The following is a 26,438-nucleotide window of genomic DNA, read 5'->3' as shown; positions in this document are numbered from 1 at the left end:
ATAATGGTAATACTCTTCATTTGATTAGTCTATTCAAACTTAAGCATATTTTAAAAATAAATTATTTTTAGGTATTTATTGCAGTTTTTATTATGGATAATAGCTTCGAAAAAATATTTTGAAATTGTCAGTAATACTGGTTATCTGCCTTATGGTGCAATAATAAAAACTCATTTGACAAGTTAGCCATAACGTTTCCTGTTTAGGAAAGCCAAAACATATGTTCTTTAAAGTATTTCAAAAAATGTAACAAAAACTGTTAGTAAACATGATGTTATTTATAGTACTGTTATTTGTATGTTATCCCTTACATATATATTCATTTGAAATATGCAATGAAAACGAGACTATTCAATGCCGAAAGGTAAACACCTTTTCTTGTAACCTACTTTCAATAATCCCTTTAAATATTTTTCAGTTAAATAACAATCTAAGAGATAATTGCTATACTGAACTTAGTTACAGTGCAGAAAATTGTTGCCTTCCAAATTTTATAAGGAGCGATCATGTAAAAATCGATTTTGGAGATGTTTTTCTGCAGTTAGAACAAGAAATTCTTCATAACTTTCTTTCTATGAAGATATACCCTACGGTCGCATGGAAAAGTAGGTGTTTTTATTAGTATTTTGGTAACAATCGTATATCGTCCGTTTTTATTTTTAGAGGCTCTAGTGAAGTTATCAGAGTATGGAAATTATCAGTCCTGTAAAATTTTTAATGTGGGCAAAGATGATGATTATATGGATCTATTAAAATATGATTGTTACTGGAAAGGAATAGAAGGGATTGGAAAACCATTCTTGTTAGAGATCAGTTCTGAATACAACAGTCAATATGCACACAAAAAGATTTTGTTTAGTATTCCTGATTCTGTGTACTTTAGTGAGTAAACTATGAACATATATGTATTTTTAGTTTCAAAGATTAGGTATGTAAACTCTGCTTTTATTTTTTCTTTCAAATGTTTGATTAAGTTTTGGGATTACCAGGAAATGATCACTATCTTCATCTGTGACTCTCTAAGATCTTGTATCTGTTACCATCCAATATTCTATTTGAAGAAGCATATGGTCTATTTGATTGATATATTTACAATTGGGGCTAGGCAAGAACCATTATGGATGTTGTTATGAGCAAACTTCTGGCTTTTAACAGACAGTTCTTCTATTTCTGCTAACTTTAATAATCTTTGTGTATTTCATTGGTAATTTTGTGTTTGCTTAAACTATGTGTACTGGCTTATACATTTCTTCTTTTCCAATATTTGCATTGATATCTCCTATTCTTATCTTTATATCCTGTTCTGGCAATGAATTAAAATATTTTTCTGTTTGCATAAAAAGCATCTTCTTTGTATGTTTTTATTTATTATTTATATCATACCGTCCACTATTAATGTATTTTTACTCTCTCCCTCTCTTTTTCCTTTGCATTGACAAGACATTTTCCAGTAAGATAATACTTCTCGGTTTAGTTTCATTGGAAGTACTCTTCTAAAAAACAGCATTTTAAAATCTCTCTACATATTTGTATTAATAAGTCTTTTTAAATTATGTCTTCTACATACACCACGTTAAGTGGTCTATTCTTCAGAGACATGACTTGTCTCAGTGTTGTTGAAATTTATCAATTTTTAAAACATTGAATTACACTGTTATTTTCACTATATTGGGACCTTAGCTCCCACCTCTATCTTTTAAAATACTTAGTTATCGGTTCCAGTTTTTGTAACTGTTTGAATTTTGACTGAGTTAAGCATATATGATATTTTAAGGGTACTTAAAGTGATATAATTACAGTGGAACCTTGATTATCCATCAGGGCACCGGACCTAGGGTATGATGAATAATCCAAAAAGATGGTTAATAGAACATTAAAAAAATAATAAAAATTCATAGTATAACTCTCAAATTTTATTTGTATGTTATATTTGACAATATAAGAGGGATTTATGTTGAGTACAGTTGAATCAATTTGATTTAAAATATTCCGAAATCTTTGTTTTGTTGTTACTTCACATTTTCCAATCTTCACATAAAATCATCAAATCTACCTTATTTGCTTCTTCTTGCTGAGAATACCACTCGATGGATTATATGTGCGATGCAGCTTCTCTAGCTTCTTTATGCAAATCTTTGAAAGTTGCAATAGCATCATCGCCAATGTCAAAGTCTGTGTCTGCTTCTCAATCAGTTTGGTCCACCTCTGTTGCCATTTCAATGATTTCATCATCTGTCAGCAATCGATAGCTGTTTGCGTCCTTGTCACAAATTAACCATTCGTTTATGTCATCTTTAAGCAACTAAAACAAAACAGTTGATTCAGCCTTAACTTCATTTGTTACCGCATCACGCTGGGCTGTCAAGGGGGCATTTTCATCTTGAGTTGATTCAGGCCATAATTTATTCCACACTCTTTTCAGCGATACTTCCGAAACATCAGTCCAAGCATTCACAGCATTGTCGACTGCGTGTTTTAAATTGTATGCTTCCAGTCATAACTAGATTTTGAATAAATTTTTGAATGAATGAATGAATGAAATTTTGAATTTCTGTATCTTTTGAATGTTTCAATGACCGGTTGATACATTGGCTGTATGAATGATATATTCATAGGCAGAAAAGAGCATGTGATATTTCCATCGTCACTTCGCAGCATACTGGCTTCAGGATGGGCAGATGCATTGTCCAAAATGAGAATCGCCTTTGGTGGCAATTTTTTTGCTTGCAAGTATTGTTGAATGTCCGGTATAAAAACCTAAAAAACAAGACATTAGAAAAATAGATAAACAAATTTTGGTTTGCAATACATACCTTTTTGAGCCAGTCAGCGAATATTTCCTGGGACATCAGTGGACTATGTTGTGCGTAGTAGTTAACGGAAAGCGCGTTCATATTTGTATTAGAAACAACGTGCTTTTTTTGCTGTATCAATCAATAATAAAGGAAGGCGATGGTCACCACTTACATTTGAACACATCATTGCTGTGATTCGTTGCTTTTGCGTTTTAAATCTGAATGCATATTTTTCAGACAGTGCAGCGAGTGTTTTCGTTGGCAATGCTTTGTAGTTTAAACCAGTTTCATCAGCATTGAACACTTGATCGCTTGTCAAACCATATTCATCGATCATAGCTTGAAACTTTCTTTTATATTCGTCAACGACTTCAATACTTGCGGTGCTCAATTTTTCACCTTCGATTTTCAGTTCCCATATACCGTGGCGATTTTTGAACTTTTCCAACCAACCGCTGCTTCCTTTGAATGAACGATTACCATTCAATTTCATATTGAAAAACAACGCTTTTTTGGGAACAATTGGTCCAGATAAAGGAACACCTTCGCTTCTTTTTTTAACGAACCACAAATACAGAGCCGTGTCGAGTGATTCATTTGTGACTTTTTTCATTGTCTTAGCTTAGGATGTTTCACTCGGCCATCCAATGATTCCATTTGCGAAGCATACTTTTTAATTTCTCAGAAACACCTATCTTTAGTTGTGCAATAAATTTTATTTTTTTTTTTCAATGGACAAAACAACAGGTTTTATTTTTGATGCTTCAGATGTGGAATGCTCCATTTTTCAAAACTTAATTGATCAAACGACACAATCAATGTTCGAATTTGAATCACTAATTATTGTGCTGTGCGATTTTATTTTCGGCTTGCGATTCTAAAAATAGAACTCTAAAAGCATAGTATCATTACTATGCTTTTAGAGCATAGTTATCAATAAGAACAAAAATTATTTACATAAAAAATGTGGCATTGGCATAACTGCAACATGTGTACATTTCAACGAATTTCGTTTGGCTTATCGCAATGCTCAAACAAAATGAATTGATGAGTAAATTTTTACTTGTGTAGTCAATATAACTTATGTATGGACCCTGACAGTAACAGAGGTGATGGTTAATAAAGAGATAGATAATTGAGGTTCCACTGTATTTAAACCTTGTTGTTTAATCAATGCACTTTGGTCATCTGTTGTCACTAGACACAATTATGTTAAACCTTTGCTTGTGATAGCTCAAAAATTGAGTAATATCACAGAATAATTTTTTGTTTAGGAAACACTGTGCCTCCTACCAAACGTCAAATTTTTTCCTACATAGACTTTACAAATGCCAACAGAATTATTTTAAAGATCCAGCCGTTGCCGGAAATATATAAAGTCAGCCACTACAAGGTGGAAGTGTTCAGGGAAAAAGAAAAACATTCCCTCATGCTGGATGTGAGACTGTTAGCAGCCGAGCAAGAAAAGTCAATTGATTTTGAGTATATTACGTACAGTGAAGAAGGTGACTACTATTTTGCGATTTCAGTAATTGCAAAGAGTTGTCCAGAGGATATTTGTTTCAAAACTTTAACTCCCAAAGTACATATCGGTAAGTATACTATATTACGTCAATAGGAATGTATTATCCTTTTTTTTTTCAAACGACTTATTTTTGAAGAAGTTTTTACACTCTCTGAATAAATGGCCTTCAAAACAAATTTTGAAACGAATCGTTTTGCACTTTACAAGAAGAATTAATAATAATTATTATATATCTTTATAATATGTACATAGAAACTCACAAATTAAAGAACTTCTTAAGATCTACAACTTTTATTTGAATCATTTTTCTCTAAAATGTACAAGAAACGTTTTATAGGCAAAAAATGATTTTTTCACTTTTTATGATTGTTTAAAAAAAGGATGTCTTCAAGGATCTTGATTCAAGGTCTTCATTTTTTTCTTTACTGGTCCAAAAGGTAACTTTAGAATATGTATACTGTAACTTCAACCAACCTAACCTGATTTAACAATATTGTTGTGTTACTGAAGGACAGACCATGTATAAAGACAGGTTTCCCATTTAATTCTGATAAGTTTATTACTAGTGGACCAAGTGAGCGAAGATATCTATTACATCTTTATGTATAACATTTTACTGCTCTGTTGTGTCACTCAGAGCTGCTCAACAAGTTTTCTTATTTTATTGATAGGACTTACGGAATATAAAATATCATATTCTTCTAATTAGCCTTCTTCGTTCCATCTTTCTACATAGGCCTCCCCAATCATTTTCCATTCTTCTCTGTCTGTCGCTATAGTCATCCACCTAGAGCCCACGTGCTTCTTGATATCATCTGCCCATCTCATTTGGGGCCTTCCTCTGCTTCGTTTATATTCCCACGGTCTCCAACTTGTAAGAATTTTGTTCCATCGGTCTTCTTTTTGTCTTATGTTGTGTCCGGCAAATCTCCATTTCAATTTTGCAACTTCTTGTCTAACATCCCTCACTTTTGTTTTCTCTCTTATCGACTTATCATATTCTTACAGTGAATTTATTAACAAACATGTTTTAATGATTTTTGTTTATATTCTTGTGACGTATAATGTAGGTTAACAAATAGTCTAAGTTATGACTTTGCAATATAGTTTAGCGATATGCAATGTATTGAAAAATGATTCATGATATATAAAGACTGTTATCAACAATAAATATGTACAACGGCATCGATATCTGTGAAGATCGTGTTACCAGCAAATACTTGTCATTATACTTATTACATTTTTGTTGATGGTTCAAAATTAAATGATCTGATATTATTTAATATCTTAGTATATACAAATTTTTTATACTAATAACATTAGTAAAATGGTCAATCTCAAAAAAATGTTATTTAAAACATACGAACAGTTTTTGCAACCTCAGTGTTTCTCCAGAAGAACGGCGTTTAGTGCAGAAAGTGGAAAGTTATTTCATTTTGGAAAAAAATAACATGGGTCCATTGGCATCTATTATGGCAGTTCAGAAACGCACATGTGATGCTTGCGTTTAATGCAGTTAATTAAGTTAGCAATTAAAAATATTATATTATAATATGTAAAGAACATGTAACAAAGAGTGCTTTGTTGCAAAAAATAATGGACAAGAAACTGTGTGATATTAGTTTAACCAGTTTGTCGAGAGTACGGAAACATTTAGGTTTGTGTGAACTCTCTAACGTTGTATCAAAATGGTGGCATTTTTAAGAAAATACATCAATAATAAAACCTGTGATAATCAAAGGCAGGTTGTATTTTTAGACGAAACTTTGATTTTAGCTAAAGGTAATATGTCAAAATCATCCTGGCAAGATGGCACCACGAAATGCTATTCCTCTAGCCGTTCCAGTAATGGTAAAATATTTATCATCCGTCATGCCGGAAATAATGAGGGCGTTATTCCCGACGCATGCTTAATTTTTTCGACCACAAAGAGTTCAGACGATTACCACAGAAATAGGGATGCAAATATTTTTGAAGAATGGTTTGAAGAGAATTTGTTAAAAAAATTGTATTGATATAAGGTTGAATGATCGAATAAATGAACTTTGAAAAATTAAAGGCAAATATCGAGCATAATTTTAATAATCAAATCTTGCACCAAGATTTGATTATTAAAATTGTGCTCGATATTTGCCTTTAATTTTTCAAAAAAATTATAGTATAGTATAACTCTCGGTCTCGGTCATGACCTATGGGGCGAGAACTATGACTCTAACCAAGATTACGGCTTCGAAATTTAGAGTGACACAGATACGAATGGAACGGTCTATGCTGAGAGTGACGTTTTGGGACCGAATAAGAAACTAAGATCTGCGAAGAAGGACGAGTATTGCTGATGTTGTGGAACGCATAGCGGAACTGAAATAGAACTGGGCAGGCCATGTACCGAGAATGCACGACACACGATGGACAAACATAGTAGAGGAAGACCACCTACACGTTGGGCTGACGACATCAGGCGTATCACCAAAAATTGGCAACAAAGAGCACAAAATCGTAAAGAATGGAGGAATTTAAGGGAGGCCTATGTCCAGCAGTGGACGTAAGAAATGAAGGCTGGATGATGATGATGATGATAATGATGATGATGAGTATATAGTATAGTACCACTGAATGCTTACTGTTCAGCAGTCAACAGTGCAAGAGCCGTCCCTGCACGGACCACAGGGCGCATGCATCGAACACTAGCGACAACGACACCACGCGTAGCTGTAAAGCAGAAATAAGACATTCTTTTTTGGTTTTGTTAATTTTAAGTTTTTATAAAATTATTATAATAAAAGTGTTAAAGTCAGAATAAATATTTTTTATACAAGGAATACAGTCCACAATACTTCTGAAGGCTCAGAAATAAAAACTTTATTCACTTACTATATTCAAAATGTCATTAATAAAATAAATTTTGTGTGTAATAAATTATATAAAAATATTATATTCATTTCATTTTCTTTTTTCAGAACCAAATCCAATATTCTTACTGAATATAAAATATATGAAATTAAATAATTTACTTTTCAAGTGATTGGAATTAAATTTGAAATTTTAAAAATTGATTGATGTTCACTGATCATCGCTTAATTATTTACTAACCGGTCTTTATACATGGTCTTTCCTTTAACAATAATTATTTTTTTAGTTCGAAAAGGAAGACCTTTGGTGATTGGTATCGTAGGTGCTAGCTTTTTGATTCCATTTGTTTTATTTTCTTTGTATCTATGGAATCATAAATACCGCAATCAGGGTGAGTAAAATTCTGTTATAAGAATAATATACGTAAATGTTTTTATTTTGTTTTCTCTTGAATCATATAACAAAGCATCGTTATATTTATTATATTTGACATAAATCCGTTATATTATATGAATGTAAAATAAATTTCGTGAAAATATCTTTGACAACGTTAAATGTTCGACAAGACCGTATATATATATATATATACTAAATGAATCATTTCGTTTTAGTTAGTCAGCGTTTAGTGGCGGTTAGTCCCATGAGGCAGGTGAGGTAGTGCCTCACCCAGTATATCAATCGATTATTTACGTTACTTATTGCATCATCAATTCGTTAAATGCAATATAACTTTTTGAAATTTGTTAAATAACTTTAGTTTTGTGATAAAAATAAAAATAGGTACGGCCTGACGCCTTATATTTGTAAGTAAGGGTTCTTCATAATGTACCGGCCGGATATTGGAGTGCCTGGTATACCGTACAATTGGGTCCTATCTTATCTGAGTAATACAACTCAAGTAGTCACAGTGGAAAATGTAACTTCAATGTATGATGGGTGTACCTTAAGGCTCAATACTGGGACCTTTATTTTTCATTATATTTGTAAGTGACCTAAACACGTTTTGTTCAATGCCAGATAAAATTGTTCAGTATACTGAGGATACCAATATTCTCATGTCTCACAGTGATAGTATACAACTGGTGGAAAATACCAATGTTGCATCTACTGAATTTAGCACATATTGTAGAAATATTGGACTCAAGCTCAACGTAACAAAAACGCATTTTATGCGTTTCTTACCAAAAACTTAACTCCAATTTCTGACTTTTATTTACGTGTTGATGGCAAATCAGTAGAAAGTTATACTACAACGAAATTTTTGGGGGTAACCCTAGATCATAAACTTACATGGGGAACTCACGTAATAAATCATGTATCAGCAAAGTTAAGTACATGTAGCTATATAATGCGTAATTTAAGAGAAACTGTCTCATTTGATATATATGATTTACTTTAGTTTAGTCCAATCTGTACTTCAGTATGGCTTAATATACTCCATTCGCTTAGCTCGGGCATATTTTGACAGATTCATTGTCGGAAACCTACAACACAAAAATTCCTACTTCTCAGTATTAATAGCTCAAATATACTACTATTGCAGACTTCTTCCTTTGAAAAAAGAAGAATTATTCCAAATAGTGGAAGTGTATACTAAACCCATAAAATTTTGGGTAGTATATATTTAAGAAATATATTTTAGTTGTTATAATTTATAAGTATTTATTATATGGTGCAAATAAATAAATAAATATTGATTGTCGGTAATTCGTATAGTTTAGTACAGTAAAGAATAAAGAATATAGAGAAAAAGATAGAGAAGTGAAAAAACAAATAACACAGCAAAAGAATGAAGAATGGGAAAGAATCTGCTTAAATATTGAAACATATATAGGAGGTACAAGAACTTCGGAGTCATGGAAAGTACTGAGAGGATTGAAACAAAACTCAAAAGAAAAAACTAAATTGGGAAATATACAGGACAAAGAATGGAAGGACTACTACAAGGAACTATTAACAGAACACAGACCACAATTCATTGGAAAAGAAAACAGGCGAAGACGAAGCAGATTCCCACAACAAGAAATAGAAATAACAGATAGGGAAATGAGAACGGCCATAAAAGCAATCAAAAATAAGAAAGCACCGGGACCTGGAGGCATCTCACCTGAGCTTATAAAATACGAATCAAAAAAATTACACCGGATGATACAATGGATATTTCAGAAAGCCATAAATGGAGAACAGCTCCCAAAGGAATGGACGGCGGCATATATGACATCTATATTTAAGAAAGGAGATAGAAAACGATGCGAAAACTACAGAGGAATAAGCGTAATATCATCAATAGGAAGATTATATGGGAAGATACTGCGAGAAAAGATAGAGCAAGCGATAAAAGGCAAAATCGGGGAGGATCAGGCAGGCTTCACGGCAGGAAGATCATGCATAGACCACATATACACACTGGAACAACTGTTGGAAAAGAAAAAAGCAAAAAATAGAGATATACACTTGGCATTTGTGGATCTGAGAAAGGCGTATGACTCTGTACCAAGGTCAGAACTATGGGAGGCAATGTACAAATTAGAAATACAGACGGAACTCATAGAAGCTACAAAAGCTCTGTATAAAGAAAATAAAGTGTCCATTAAAATGGGAACAAGAATCATAGGAGACTTCACCACAACAAAAGGGCTCCTGCAGGGTTGTTCCACATCTCCAACCCTATTCAAAATATACTTAGAGAAAGCCTTGACTACATGGAAAAGAAAATGCGAAGGCATGGGAGTACCGGTACGGAACGAATACCTATATACGTTAAGTTTTGCAGACGATCAAGTAGTGATTGCACAAGACCAAGACGACCTCAGCTACATGATGAAGAAACTACAAGAAGAATATACCAAGGCTGGCCTAGATATTAACCTCGCGAAAACAGAGTACCTATCTACAAGTGAAGAAGACATAGAAGATCTACAGATTGATGACAACGTAACAATCAAAGGAAAGGATAAATTCAAATACCTGGGGTTTATAATCACGAAAAAGGCAACAACAGAGGAAGAAATTACACAAAGATTAGGACAAACAAGAACAGCAATCCGACAACTTAACTCAGTATGGTGGGATAGACACCTAAATATGAAGACAAAAACGCAGATTTATAAAACATCAGTGCGAAGTATTATGACATATGGGGCCGAAAATTGGATCATAAACAAGAAAAACAGCAGTAAGATAATAGCAACAGAGATGGAATGCCTGCGAAGATGCTGCAGAGTAACAAGAATGGATAGGAGAAGTAATGACGAAATAAAGCAAAGAACATCAATAGAAACAGACATACTAACATATATAGAACAAAAAAGACTAAAGTGGTATGGACATGTAAGAAGAACTAGCGACAGCAGATGGATAAAAAGAATAACCGAATGGAGCCCCATAGGAAGGAGGAAAAGAGGACGACCCCGAAAATCCTGGAGGAACGAAGTAGACGACGCCATGAGTAAGAGAGGACTAAACGATAGAGAATGGAACAACATAGAGAGATGGAAACGGTTGAGCGAGGGAAGGCAGTGAATACTGTAGAATTCCTAAATATATAATATATAGTACAGTACTAAATACTATTTTATTTAGTATTTAGTTTGTTTACTATTAATATTGGCTATGAGTACGTGTGCTTGTTTGTATAGTAATTTTCAGCCACTTCTAGTCTGTCAAAAATTAACTAACTTCGTAAAAAAATAATTACTAAATTCACTAGACAGTTCGGACTGGGAATAGCGAACCGAGTATATTTTGGGGTTGCTCATCTCATCTTGAACGGGCATTTATAGCTCAAAAGAAAGTTTTAAGAAGTATGTATGGTGTTCCATTTTCATATAGTTGCAAGCCATTATTTAAGAAGTCTAATATTTTAACACTACCCAGCCTTTTAATTTTCCAATTAATATTGCACATTGAGGAAAACAAGCTCAAGTTTGACAGAAATGAGAACATTCACTCACATGATACTAGAGGTAAATCAAATTTTCGACAAACTTTCTCTAGATTAGGTGTATCCCCAATGCACCTGAATATATTGGAATAAAATGTTACAATAAAATAGTCAATATATTAACTCTCAGTAATTCTTCACATAAAGGTTTTCGCCAAACTGTGTATCCATTTTTAATGGACAACACATTCTACAGTGTTGATGGATTTTTAACATTTTTTCAACAACAGTTCTAAATTTGTATTTGTAACTTTTATTTCTGATTTATTTTATTGTAATCACTGTTTTATTTTAATCATGTGTACTTTTACTATAGATTCTACTCTTTTGTACTAAAATTTTGTCTAGTCAGATAAGATTTATACATTTTTTGTAAGAATTGTGTAAACTTTATGGATGAATAAATTCTATCTATCTATCTATCTCTCTATCTATCTATCTATCTATCATCTATCTACGCTCCGTCGTATACATGTGAGTATATCCATCTCATTCTCTCAAATTATTACAGTTGAGGCATGCCTCGCGTTTCCTTGTCTAGCATATTACCGTTTCGTAAAATTGACAAGATATATTTATGATCTGTCACAGCTGTGCAAGCAGTGACAAAATTCAACCTGAAATTCTCGAAACTCAGATTTAACTATCCTTTTGAGGCATGCCTCTTAGCGTGGTTCTCGGGGTTCTGGTAGTTAGGTATACTTGACCTTCATACATCGTGGTTTCTTGGTAGTTATATTACTTTCTGTTTATACGGGCGGGTCACGTTTGACGTTTTCGATTTTAGTGAAAAATGGATTTAGCACAGAGCACTTTATCACAACTTTCCCAGGTAAATGTAAATATTCGTAATACTTGTGATCTCGTACACTTTTTAGTCAATCAGCAGAGTTTTTCAAGTCATTCATATGATGATAAATTATATATAGTTAAGAAAGTAAAAAGACCCATTCCAGATATAAGTACTAAGTACACGTCTTGTTTCTATCGGCGGAGTCGGAAAACCAAACTGTAGATTTTAAAATGCACGGTATGAAAAGTTCGTATAGCATACGGGTAGTATAACATCAAATAAATTGTTTTGTGGGCCATGTATTTTATGGCACAACTACTACTAGCGACAAAGTTTGGTCCAAAACTGATTATACTCATTTGAAAAATTTGTCTCTGAGTCTATTGTTACACAATAAAAGTTCTCAACATATTACACCGAACAGCAAGCTTACTCTTTTATGAAAAAACAAAAGCAAAATATCGCCACAGCACTAGACAATGCGCGTAAAATAGACATTGAAAATTTCAATGCTAGGGTTAAAGAAAATTTTAAAAAGCCTTATAGATATTACGTTACATCTCTGTATGCAAGAGTTACCTTTTAGGGGGTATGATGAATCTAATGATTCTTTAAATGGCGGTAATTTCAAAGAGTTAGTTGTTCTTGTTAGTAAATTTGACACTAATTTAAAAACATTTTTAGAAAATGATAATGACTCTAGATCGGTTTTTTCTGGGACATCTAAAATCATACAAAATCAATTGATCGATTTAATTCCTTTTGTAATAAATAAAAATTTAGGAAGAAATTTCAAAGTCAATGTTATTTTCCTGGCAGGTGGATGAGACCACTGATATAACTATCCATAATATAATACCATCCACAACTATCCGTAATTTTTCGTTACGTAATAAACGATAAAGCAGTCGAACGATTCATGGGATTTTTCGATGTAAGTTCCGGGCGTTCTGCCCAAGATTTATTTGAGTTTTTATCTAGGTACCAAATTCGGAAAGTTTAACTTGCATGGTAAATTAGTGGCTCAGACATACGATGGAGTTTCTGTGATGTTGGGAGAAGTGAATGGTCTACAGGTAAAAAATAAATCTGTAGCGCCACAACCAATGTTCATTTATTGCTATGAACATGTATTTAATTTAGTTTTAAGTAACGCGTACAGTTCAATTCAACAGGTTAAAGTTTTTTCTCAACATTATCCGGGATTTCTTCTTATTTTTCTAAATATAAAAAGCTTACCTAAGTTTTAGAACAAATTGGAGGAAATCGTATACCTTCTAATGCAGCAACTCGCTGGAATTTTACTTCACGCACAATTCTAACAATTAATAATAATAGGGATAAATTACTTGAAACCTTTTATTTTATTCGTAATAGTCGCGATTTTGATGAAAACACAATAAGAGAAGCAGTAGGTTTAAAAGCTTTTTAGAAGAGCCTCAGTACATATTTTTTTAGATATTTTTCATTGATTTTTCATCAAACTGATATTGTTTTTTATATTCTACAAAATAGACAGACATTGTTAAGACCAGAAATTTACTGCAAAATACCCTACAGGTGAAATTATCACCTGTTTGTAGATACATTGTTTGCGTACAATAATTTTATTTTGGCAACTGATTGTTGCAACAACAGAATCGTTCGTTGTTGTCATGTAACATGTAATGTATATTTTGCTTAATATGGCTGTACAACGCTGATGAGACCTGGTAAGGACATCTGATTCATAATATTTTGATATGTGGTATTAGTAATTATTTTTAATTCACGTTATGTCGTCACAAAATCGACCTTCCGGCGATTAAAGAGAAGCTAACCATAATAATAATAATATTCCTCAGGTGTATTGTGCCTCACCATCTTTACTATAACGAGCCGCCCCTGTTCTACTCTATTCACAGGCCAAGATCCTTGTTTTTTAATTTCTAAATGTTCAACTATTGAAGTTATTCTTGCTTTCTTCGCTATTTTACTACCGGAACATGATTCACTTATTTTAAAAGTGTCACAAATACCTTGTTAACTCTTATAATATAAAAAGTAGCAATCTGATTCTCGAAGCGTGAACACGTACCGTCATTCAAAGCGCTAGAGAACTTCCTTATCGTAAAACTACCTAATTAACTAGTAATTATCTTATCAGCATCAAAAAATTGTTAAAGTGAAAAGGAACAAAAACTAAGTGATTAGTCAAACAACCAAAAGAAATATGTTCCCTTCGGGGAACTTATTAGGATTTGATAATAATGGCCAACCAATTTATCAACAAATGAATAGTATACAGGATGTCCCAACAATAAATAACCAGAGCCAGTCAAACCAAACAGCAGTAAAACCGCAAGTACCATTTTTGTATTTTAATCAAACACCATCTGCTAACCAGACAACAAATCAAATGTCATGCCTAAACCAAATATATATTCCAACCCAAATAGCTATACCAAACCAAGTACAATTTCCTAGTCAATCAACTGCACAAAATATTCATAACACTCAAAACCCTATTCAGTCCCAATACACAACAGTATCCACAAACCCTCAATGCTCACTCTCATCATCACAAAACATAAATAACTACACGGATAGCGATAGCGACGTAGAACTTAACGAAACAGAAAACGAAAATAAACATCCTTGGCAAGAAGTTGGCAATAAGAGAAAAAGGGTGAAAAGACAAAAAACTTCAGAAATTCCCAACCAAATCCAAACACAAAACAGATTTGATTCCCTCTCAAAAGAAAATCTAGATGAACAAACAGACAATTTATCAAATACACCAAACACAAATATAACCAAAAAAGATCCCTCACCGCCACCAATCTATATTTATGGAGTTACTGACTATAGTGCTATGATAGCAAACCTTTCAACTGCAACTGCGGCCGAAACCTATTACACCAAAACCATTTCAAATAATACAGTAAAAATTAACCCTACAAACTCAGACACCTACAGGAGACTCATACAGCACCTTAGAAAAGAAAACATTGTACATCACACTTACCAACCGAAACAAGAGAGGGCCTATAGAGTTGTCATAAGAGGATTACATCATTCAACGCCCACAGGAGATATCTCGCATGAATTAAATAATAAGGGTTTTAAAGTTCGCAACATAATTAATGTTAGACATAGAGTTACCAAAGAACCATTGCCCTTATTCTTTGTCGATATAGAGCCAAATGAAAACAACAAAAACATATTTAACCTGCAAGTCCTACGAAACTGCATAATAACAGTAGAACCACCTAGAATAAAAAATACAATAGTACAATGCACAAGGTGTCAAAAATACGGGCACTCAAAAAGTTACTGCCTCAGGCCATTCGCCTGTGTTAAATGCGGTGGATCACATGATACAAAAACCTGCAAAAAAGCACGCGACACACCAGCAACATGTGCCTTATGTAATGGCAATCATCCAGCATACTATAAAGGATGTGCTATATATAAAGACCTAGTAAATTCGAAAAACAAAAATATAACAAGCAGCATTCCTATACCTAGAGTTGCAAGCCTAAATAATAATAACAATAATGCTCACCACATACGCCAATCATATGTAACATATGCTCAAGTTGCTGCAACTAATACTTCTTCACAAGACAACAACAATAATTCAGAGCTTTCAAATAAACTTACAGAATTCCTCAACGAATTTAAAAATATGTTTGCACAATTGATATACCAAAACAGCATGATACTAAGCATGCTTACAACAGTAATAAATATAACGTCGTAATGGCTAACTCACTTAGAATAGCAGAGTGGAACGCAAATGGTCTAACAAACCATGTGCAAGAAATTATACTATTTCTAAAATTAAACAAAATAGACATCCTACTTGTATCTGAGAGTCACACAACTGAGAGGTCTTTTATAAAAATTCCACACTACTCTGTCTATTACGCAAACCATCCAGATGGAACAGCCCACGCTGGTTCAGTTGTAATAATCCGTACAGCTATAAAACACTACGAACTTGCTCCATATATCACCAACAAAATTCAGAGTACTATCATAAAAGTACAAGCGCTCACCTTCCCATTAACAATAGCTTCTATCTACAGCCCACCACGCCATACCATCAACCTGGAGGAATACAGAGAGTTTTTTGAACAACTTGGCTCACATTTCCTAGTGGCAGGGGACTGGAATGCAAAACATACAACCTGGGGAGCAAGACTGATATCTCCAAAAGGCAGAAATCTATTAAAGATCATACAAGATAATAACCTGAAATACCTAACAACTGGTACCCCCACATACTGGCCCACTGATAACAACAAAATTCCTGATCTGCTAGACTTTGCTATAACTAAGGGAATACCTGAAATACACAGCGACATTACCCCCAGTTTTGATCTACATTCGGACCACAGTCCCATCTTGATTACTTTAAGTACCAATATAATTTGGAAAACTCTTGCACCAAGGCTATGTTCCAGTAACACGAATTGGGTTCAATTCAAAGAAGAAATCAATGAAAAAATATCTCTTGACATTCGACTCAAACACAAAAACGATATTGAAGAAGCTGTAAAATATCTAACGGAACAAATACAACAAGCCGCTTGGAAAGTTACTCCTGAAAAGGAAAAAACCATTGATGAAAGGTATAGTATACCCCTCCACACTAGAACACTAGTAGAAGAAAGAAGAAAAGCCCGTCGCAAATGGCAAAGAACAAGAAACGCGATAGATAAAACAAATCTAAACAGGCTCACACACAGACTTCATTCCGCTATCCAAACAGCCAAAAACGAATCTTTTGAAAGATATGTCACAAACCTTTCTCTTGACGACAACTCTCTTTGGAAAGCCACAAAGAAATTCAAAAGGCCGGTAGTAATGAAATCACCAATTCGGAAAAATGATGGAACCTGGGCTCGTTCAGATATAGAAAAATCCAACAGATTTGCAGAACATCTATCAACCGTCTTCTCCACCCCACAGGCCAACGATATTAACGACGGGAAAATTAGAGACTTCCTTAATGCACCCTGTCAGCTATCATTACCACTAAAATACTTCTCACCAAACGAAGTCCGTAACGAAATCAACCTGCTTAACCCTCATAAAGCTCCAGGATTTGACTTTATAACTGGCGAAATCTTAAAAAAACTCCCAAGAAAAGGTGTCGTCTTAATAACCATTATTTTTAATAGCCTCCTGAGACTCTGCTATTTTCCAGTGCAATGGAAGTATGCACAAATTATAATGATACCTAAACCTGGTAAACCTCTAACTGAAGCCAGTTCGTACAGACCAATAAGTCTCCTTCCGACTTTATCAAAAGTCTTCGAAAGGTTAATCCTTAACAGAATAGAAACAATAATACCTATAGAAAACCTTATCCCAGATCATCAGTTTGGTTTTCGGTCAAATCACTCAACCATACAACATTGCCATAGATTAGTCAACAAAATAAAAGAGAGCCTAGAAGGGAAACAAATCTGTCTATCAGCATTCCTTGATATACAGCAAGCATTTGATAGAGTGTGGCACGAGGGTCTTCTCTTTAAAATAAAAGCTCAGCTAACTGACCAAATCTACCTCCTCCTTAAATCATACTTGTCCGACAGATACTTCCAAGTTAAATTCGAAGGTGCTCTATCCAACTACCACCAAATAAAATCCGGAGTACCTCAAGGCAGTGTGCTTGGCCCATTCCTTTATCAAATCTTCACTGCTGATATTCCTATTAGCGAAAATACACTAATGGCAACATTTGCGGATGACACTAGTATACTAGCATCAGACATCAACGAAATATTAGCATTTAACAAATTGCAAAATCATCTCAATGAACTAGAAGACTGGCTTAAATGCTGGAAAATAAACGTCAACACAAACAAGTCTTGTCAAGTAAATTTCACAAATCGAAGAATTAGATGTCCATAACTACACCTAAATAATTCACCTATACCTATAAAAACAGAAGTAAAGTACCTGGGCCTTCATCTAGACGAAAAACTTACTTGGAAATCACATATTGCAGCCAAACGACGACACCTCGACCTAAAAGTTAAAAATATGAGCTGGCTAATCAACAGAAGATCGCAACTTTCATTAGAAAACAAACTGACCATCTATAAAACAATACTCAAACCAGTGTGGACATACGGAATTGAGCTGTGGGGCTGTAGCAAACCATCCAACACCAAAATACTGCAGACATTCCAGTCAAAAACTATTCGTATGTTAGCTAAAGCCCCATGGTATGTGTCAAACCAAACCCTTCATGCAGACCTCAACATCCCCTTCATCAATGATGTGATTGCCGACCACTCCAGAAGATACATGAATCGCAGCGCAGATCATCCAAACCATCTCATAGACGATTTATTCAACCCCCCACTGGTTGACAGACGTCTAAAAAGACTTTGGCCAGAAGATCTAGCTGCTAGGTAAATTCCAGAGAGTCGTCAATGGACGACACCTGCCACAAGCCAAGAACATACATCATATTTACTTATTACTGTATTGAAGTAAATTGTAAATTAGCAATAAATAAATAAATAAAAAAAAAAAACTCTTATAATATTCATTTCTGCGACTTCCAACAGCGTCTAATAAAATACTTTTTCTAAAAATATTAATAATTGAATATTAATATTTTTTGTAGGTGAACTTCTAAACGAACCAATCCAAAAAGTGATAGTTCTCTTCAAGCCATCTTTCGAAAAGCACAACGAAGTAGTCCAAGCGATCATCGATTGCATCGAAAGTTTTTCCGAACCAGAAACAATCGTCGATCGAATTAATCTAACTAAAGTGGAGGAAAAAAGCGTCGAGAAGTTTTGTAGCGATAATCTGATACTATCAACTCATATCGTCTATGTGAATCCCCCGTACACGGATGACGATTCATCCGGCTTGGACTACATGACCTTCAACTTCATTAAAGAAGAAACAAAGAAGAATTCTAGCGATAGGAAGCTGTTGGTCGTGCGTTTACCGTATTCTAAGAAGGACGTCCCTTCTATCCTATCTAGAGCTGCTCATTTCGATCTAGTCCAGGACTTTCCGGCTTTTATAAACAGCTTTTCTAGTATCGATGTACAAGCTGATTATTCTAAACTTCCAACGTATATGGAACTATCCAAGAAAATAGAGGTAGCTAACATAGAGGCTGATAATATAAACGTCGTGCCTGAAATTGTTGTGACTGAAGACATTGACGAGCCTAAGGAACTTGATGGACTTATACAAACATAGTTTCCTACATACACTTCTTAAAGTAAAGAAAGATTATTACTTACTGAGCAGCGAATGATTTTTTAGAGTTGCCACATGTATACAAATATTCTTGAGAGGTAAGTATTTTGAAAAGTTTTGTGGATTTACAGTCGATCTTTTTAATTTCACTCCCAGGAAGGGTTCTAGATATATGACGAGTGTAAAGGGTGACAGTTGTTTACAGTTTGAGACATTAACAAAAATTGCAGCTCATACATAGTTATTAGAGGCTTGTATAGTCTAGTTTTAGGAAAATTCTATAACTAGATGACCCGGTGAACTTCATACTGCCTTAAAATTAAATAATCTGTCAAAGTTCAATAATTAAAACTTAAAAGAGACAACCAAAAAAATACTCAAAAAAATTCTGTATGGAAAAAGTTTAATCAAGGTAATGCTTTCTAATAAACATTTTTGGTATTTTTTTATGTACGTAACAACGATGACGGTTTTTCGATGCGCGAAATCGCGACTAATGATTGTCTATGCGCCAAACATGGATTGACCTGGCGATTTGTTTATCGTCATTGCAAAAGCCAAACGCACAGGAAATTGTAGACGCTTAAAATCAAATGGTAAGTCGATACCTCAGTTTAATAAAGAAATACTCAAAATTTAGAATTTTGAGAAAATCAGATTTCATAAGTGTTTTAAAAATCAGATTTAAATGTATCAACATTTTCTGTCTTTATCATATCTTTGTAACATTATACAACATAGATTTCTGCAATAAAAATGGAGTAATTATACTGTAAGAGGATACGCCTCATAAATGCCTAATTTTTGAGAATTGTACCGAAAAAGTTATGTAAAGCTCAAATTTTTGTTGTCAAATGTTTTCTTAGCTAAAAACTACTAAAAATGACCAAAAATCAAGAAACAACAACAAAAAAAGTAATAGAAAAACCTAAAAAAATTTACTTGAAAACCAACAAAAATATGTACAGGGTTTCTCATTATATTTTGACTCCCTACTTATTTTCCTTATTTTCAGGAATACAAAAAAAGTTTCAAATAAAAGTTGTATTATTTTATCTGTACCGACCAACAGTGTAGCAACAGACCAAATTTTGTATACAGGGAGTGCCCAATAAAATGCATCTTCAATATTTCAAATGGGACACCCTGTATTTTTTATAGTTTTGAGTAGCCCTGCATTTCCTGACTACAAATATATAACATAGTGTATTAAGTGTACATACAAGTGTACATTAGTTTTGTTCTATAATGGCGTATGGTACTACTATACTATACTAAGATAAGAAAAAAATATATTTAGAAAAAGTATATTTAGAAAGTCAACAAAATTAATGACTTACAATACTACATTTAAGATACAATACTACATTTAAGATTACAATAGATGCTCAAAGTGCCCTCCATTGTTATCAATGCACAACTAATATCTTCTTTTTAATGCGTCAGATATTGTTATTATGACCATTTGTATTTGAATCAAAATACACCTTTTCTTTTAATAACCCCCATAAAAAGCCATCACATGGTGTTAGGTCGGGACTATTTGGTGGCCATGTAATGGTACCCTTATTGCCGATCCACACATTAAATTGATTATTTAAATGTTCTTGAACGGCTACGACATTATGTGGCGGTGCTCCATCTTGTTGCCATATCATCCTATTTAATTGATTTTGTGTATAATTTAACTTATGCTACACAATGTTATATATTGGTAATCAGGAAATGCAGGGCGACTCAAAACTATAAAAAATACAGGGTGTCCCATTTGAAATATTGAAGATGCATTTTATTGGGCAGTCCCTGTATACAAAATTTGGTCTGTTGCTACATTGTTGGTCGGTACAGATAAAATAATACAACTTTTATTTGAAACTTTTTTTTTGTACAAATTACTACAAAATTACTAAAATTTACTACAAATTACCATTTGTATTCATATGTTAGAAGTTTTAGGTCATAGAAACTGTCAAAGTATTGTTTATGAACTTTGTAAGGGTTTCCTTTCTTTTTTATCTCTGGCTGTGCACGAATATACAGAGATGGAATTAACTGTGCATCATCATTATGGATTACAATATTTTCTTAAACACAATGAGTGTTAGCAAATGGTTTTACTGTTTGTAATTCAACATAAGTGCTCTCTATTATAGGAATTGATACAAAAATGTTCACTGTCTCATCTATATTAACCACAGTTAGCGCTATTCTCTTTTAGTATATTGTTTTGAATTGCCAATTCCTGAAAAGAAACATTTGAATGAACCGATTAAAAAAAAAATTAAAAAGAATTGACTGTAAAACGGCCACAAAGCTAGTAATTTTAAATTGTTTCTAATGTGTTCTTTTGACTCGAATATTTTTATATGTTTAGTTTAGTAAAAGGTTCCTGTATTAAATATAATTAAGTTAGGACGTCGAACTTCGGGAATTTTCGTTTTAAATGTGTCTTTTTGGAACTTTTACAGAGATTGACGTATCAAATTAATCGACGATAATTAGGACATTGCTAGCTTACACCATGCTGCCACAACGTGAAAAATTGGAAACTCCATGTGTATTTATGAAAATAGTTATGTGCACAGAACGTTTTCGTGTTTTTCAATTTATTCTCAGTAGCAAAGCATCTCCATTGATGTCCCTTCTCATATATGTACATGTACATTTCTTCGTTTATTCCGATTACGTGGAATAGACGTGTTTCCGGTTATATCACTTAAATCACCTCCTACAGTTATATGAACTGTTTTTATTGTCTTTTTCATTGTGTCTCTTAACCACTTTATTTTGGGCCTCAAACCTGATGTATAAAAAACTGCATACCCATCTTTTGGCAACAAGAATAGATGCTTGAGAAGATTGTAGTCTAATACGTATTATCCAGTGGACAGTCTTTGACGCCATGTATCAATCCAAGAAAATATTATTTGATTAAATGAAACATCTCTAACACACAACGAGAGAGAATGCAAGGAAATGATTGTTGCTGTTGATTGAGACATCTTGTACGCCTTGGTTTACGGTATATTCTTTGCTCAAACTTTCCCTGTTTTAACAGAGAAGTGTAGATTACTCGGACCAGCATCCTAGATAAAAGAGAGGAACATAAAAAGATTGTACTACCCAAATACATGACCCCAAAATATATTCAAGAAAAACTGAAACGTCTGGAACGAGCATTGAGACAATGGATATAGAACATAAATAACTGTACAATAGATTAAATAAAAGATAGAATAAAAGCCACATTGGTAGAACTAGAGAACACAGACTAGCAAACATAGCACGAGATAAATTACCAATCGGTCGAAGGAATACAGGAAGGCCAAGTGAAGAAATGATGGGAAGAAGGAACAGGCGCAAGTTTATCAAGGAGGTAAGAATAAGAAAATATTAATTGTGACGAACTAGTACACTCTCAGAGACACATGAGACGTCCAGTCCGTCTTCAATCATTGCAGATGGCGCTGGTACAGCATTATAACTTTCTTCTTAGGGGGCCTGTCCGTTCCAAACGTTGGCGATCATTCTGACTATGATGACTTTGTTGGCTGCTATACGAAATAGCTGTTTTAAGGTCTTTCTATACCATGTTCTCAGGTTAGCAAGCCAGGATATTCTTCTTCGCCCTGGGGCCCTTTTTCCTTCAGTTTTACCTTGCAAAATGCATTGGAGTAGCTCATATCTGCCTTGATTTCTCATTATATGTCCCAAATACTGCAGCTTACGGCCTTTCACGATGTTGACCAATTCCGCGGTTGTGTTCATCTTCCGTAGTACTTCTTCATTGGCGACTTTGTCTGTCCACGGTATCTTCAGGATGCTTCTGTACAACCTAACCTAACTTAACCTATATTGGATTTATAACGGTCCCTTTTCATATGCCAGGCGTTTGTTCTTCTTGGCACACATTCTGAATCAAGTTCTTTACTACCATTATCTTTGAATTCCCATACATAACTTTTGATTGGTTCTGCCAAGTATCTTTCAACTGTTTTAATTTTTTTACCCCATGGATTTGTTGGAGTTACGAAAAATTTCAAATAAGAAAGTCATCTGGCTAATCTACTAATAGAACCAGTCTCGTTTTAGTAGTAGGACGCTCTCTTAATGAAATCTGGAGAACTTACTCTGTTTTTTCTTCTCAATCTCTTATATCTGAACTGTTGAGATCATATAACTGTATATCGTCAGCTGTAGACGGAAAGTGGCTTTATAAGCAACGATCAAAGAGGTAAACATAGCATGCATAAAACATTTTTTAACGAAACTATGAACAGGGTTCGTAAACACCTTTCTTCAATTTCGACAATGGAAAGCCACTATTGTCGAAGTAGTACCTAAAAAAAATATATAGAAGGAGGCAAAACATTGACAGATCTGTACAATGATTATAAAGCTGATTGCCAATTGCAATTGCAACTTTTAAATTATATATTTAATTATGAATTCTTTTCTCCCAAAAAAGATCAATGTCAGTATTGTGAATAATATAAAACTTCGAGCAGTGAAGAAAAAATAGCCCTATAAGATGCTTATAATAATCATCATAGGGAGCAAAAAATTAAGCCGGGAGCTAAAACCACTTAATAAAGAGAATATAACTAACTTACAAAAAGTTCTTGTTTTGACCTACAAGCTGCTCCACCGCCACCAAAAGTAGACGTTTTGGCTTTCTATTATAAATCTAAGCTATCAACATATCAGTTCCCTACGTGTTAACTTAAGAAAAAGGGACTGGGAAATTTGTATAGCTATGTTTGGCATAAAGGAGAAGGCAGTAAAGGTGCCATAGAAATTGGTTTGTGCCTGCTGATGTATTTCGAACAAACATCTATAAAAACCGATTCTTACGATTTGAAATTCATATTTTACTCAGACAATTGTGATGGCCAAGGAAAAAACAAGTACCTAATTTAAACAAATTTCATAATAAATTTCAACGATATTTGTGAAATTCATATAAAAGAAGCTCTGGTACTCACTACTATTTTAAAACTTCATTTGCACAAGAGGAGTACAGATCAGTTGATACTACCAAGAAAAGGTTTAGAAAGCATGGATATTATAGAACTAGAAAAGACTTAACTGACAGCCTGCCATGAAATAAAAAGAAGAAAAAAGACCTTACTAGCCTTTGTGAAGACAAGAGTGTTTTACCAATTCAGCTGATTTCTATCGACATTTAAAGCATTGTTAATCATAACTTTTCCTATTATTATTAATATATACTTTTTTATTTCGTTCTTCCTATATTTGTTAATAAACACATTTTCTCATTCAAGTAACTTGTAGTATTCTTTATTAAACCTTTATTTCAGTTGATAGGAATAACAAAAAAAATGCCAGTCTTGTATTTGCCTTAATTAGTCTTGAAAGACAAAATGTTGATGTGCAATAGTGGCACAACTCAAAATAACGGTTAAATTTAAAAGTCTGTGTTACAATTAATTAAAGACTACCTATTGCTCTCTCAAATAACTCAAAATTTATTTTTTTCAAAAATCCCAATCCATGTAGTAAAACAGAAAAGACAAAATTATTGGCACACAAACTTTAAACCCCTGTTTTGAAAAATTACCAGTTTTTGTGTTCTGCCACTATTACATACAGCCGACGATATAGTCCACTGATTTCTTAATATCTGATTTAAAAAAAAATGTGTCAACAAAGTTCCTACAAAGATACATGTAATCTATCTATTTCGCCATATTCTCGAAGTTCGCCTATTTTACATTTTGATACTATGTGTGAAGGGACAGTTTTATACTTGTACAGGTGGGAACAATATAGGCTTATTTTTAAGACTGACCGTATTTCATAAGTTTTGTTGAATATCTATGTAATATCATTGTTATGTAAGTGCTTGATAACTATTAGTGTATTGAATGTTTAAGGTTTTAGAATTGTAGTTGATAGTATTATGTACTTTTTTAGTTTTTCCATAAAGAAATCTATACACACGTTTTGTTTGTTTTATTTTTATTGTTTAAACTGAAAATAAAAGCAAATAGCCAAAGAAAAAAAAAACATCGAGAAGTTAAGTTAAAGGGATATTAAAAAAGAGAATAACTGTCTGAAAAATCGTGACCACATTTAAAGCAACCCTCAATGGTGTTATTAAGTAAAACTATTATCGGATTGGTTTAAAGACATCCACTTTCACAGTAAGAGATAAAGTCCAACAAATAACTTTTGAAAGAGTGATAAGAAAAATAATCGTATAAAAGCTATTAAAAGAAGATAAGGCAAGATAATGGATATGAATATATGGCAGCCATAGCTCAGAGGCTCGGTACTGGCTTACCAAACCGAACGGCCCTGGCCTAGGGATGCGTGTTGGGAAAGAATCTACTTAAATGGAGTATTACAAACAATTCGTTGACAAATATAAACGTTTTTGTTATTACTTTACCTTATTTTAACAATAATGGCTAGTACTAGTATGACTTTCTTGTTGACTCATTGACGCACTTGTCATGCCCAGGTAGTGCCAACCCTTAACACTAAAAAGATCGAATATAGAATGGTAATACCAACACCCTTCTGCAATTCTATATTGGCGTAACTATAAAACATTGCAATGCATGTTTAGTGTTGCAAAATTAGATTCACATCGTGTTTCTTATAAATTACTCGAGCAGTGTCATCTGCAGATTCATTTTGTGATAGTACAACTAAGAACCTGTTTGTTATATACTAAAACAATTTTTAATTGAAGGTGATTAATTGTCAACATCGCATTTAAAGCGACGAAATCATATTCCACTTATCAACTTTGCAAAGGCGACCAAAATAATATTTTAATTATTTATTTAAACACATAATTACGTAAAAATTTAATCTAAGACCGATATAATTATTAAATTATTATGTGGTATCTTATAGTTGTCTAACAAAATAAAGTAAAATTTTATTGTTATTATAGAGTGCCTAATACAGTACTTCAAAAAACAAAACTTTGCAAAATACTTAATACTTTGCAATACACTTAATTCTCTATTTATAGAATTACTGTGTGCTGTAAACGTTATTTTTTTTAACTTGATTTGAAAGTTCCCTTGTGTTTATTTGTTTTATATTCCATATAAATTAAAATGAGTTAAGCTAAATTATTATCATGTGAATGCGTGTATATAGTAGCGCATTTCTTTTGTTTATTTTTTTGTAAATTCTCGAAATGTGAAATGAAAAGGGCACTAACTATTAAAGAGGTAATGGCTTTCTTAGAAGAAGACACAGATTGTGAAAATGCTGACTCACTTGATGTGGTTTATGTGCCGCTGGAACCAGATGAAGTTTCCGATG

General features: G+C 33.4%; 1 protein-coding gene across 1 annotated transcript; it reads left to right on the top strand.

Moving 5' to 3' along the window:
* The first annotated feature begins 177 nt into the window (after window positions 1-177).
* Window positions 178-25,096, top strand: LOC140447350 (uncharacterized). The gene is made up of 6 exons (XM_072539954.1): window positions 178-364; window positions 419-605; window positions 664-882; window positions 4,070-4,387; window positions 7,457-7,561; window positions 18,538-25,096. The coding sequence occupies exons 1-6, from the start codon at window positions 269-271 to the stop codon at window positions 19,128-19,130; spliced, it is 1,518 nt and encodes a 505-aa protein (XP_072396055.1). The 5' UTR covers window positions 178-268; the 3' UTR covers window positions 19,131-25,096.
* The last annotated feature ends 1,342 nt before the right edge of the window (window positions 25,097-26,438 follow it).

The sequence above is a fragment of the Diabrotica undecimpunctata genome, chromosome 8 (assembly GCF_040954645.1).
Source record: "Diabrotica undecimpunctata isolate CICGRU chromosome 8, icDiaUnde3, whole genome shotgun sequence".
In the NCBI taxonomy this organism is placed as follows: domain Eukaryota; kingdom Metazoa; phylum Arthropoda; class Insecta; order Coleoptera; family Chrysomelidae; genus Diabrotica; species Diabrotica undecimpunctata.
This window is presented reverse-complemented; position numbering and strand designations above follow the sequence as displayed.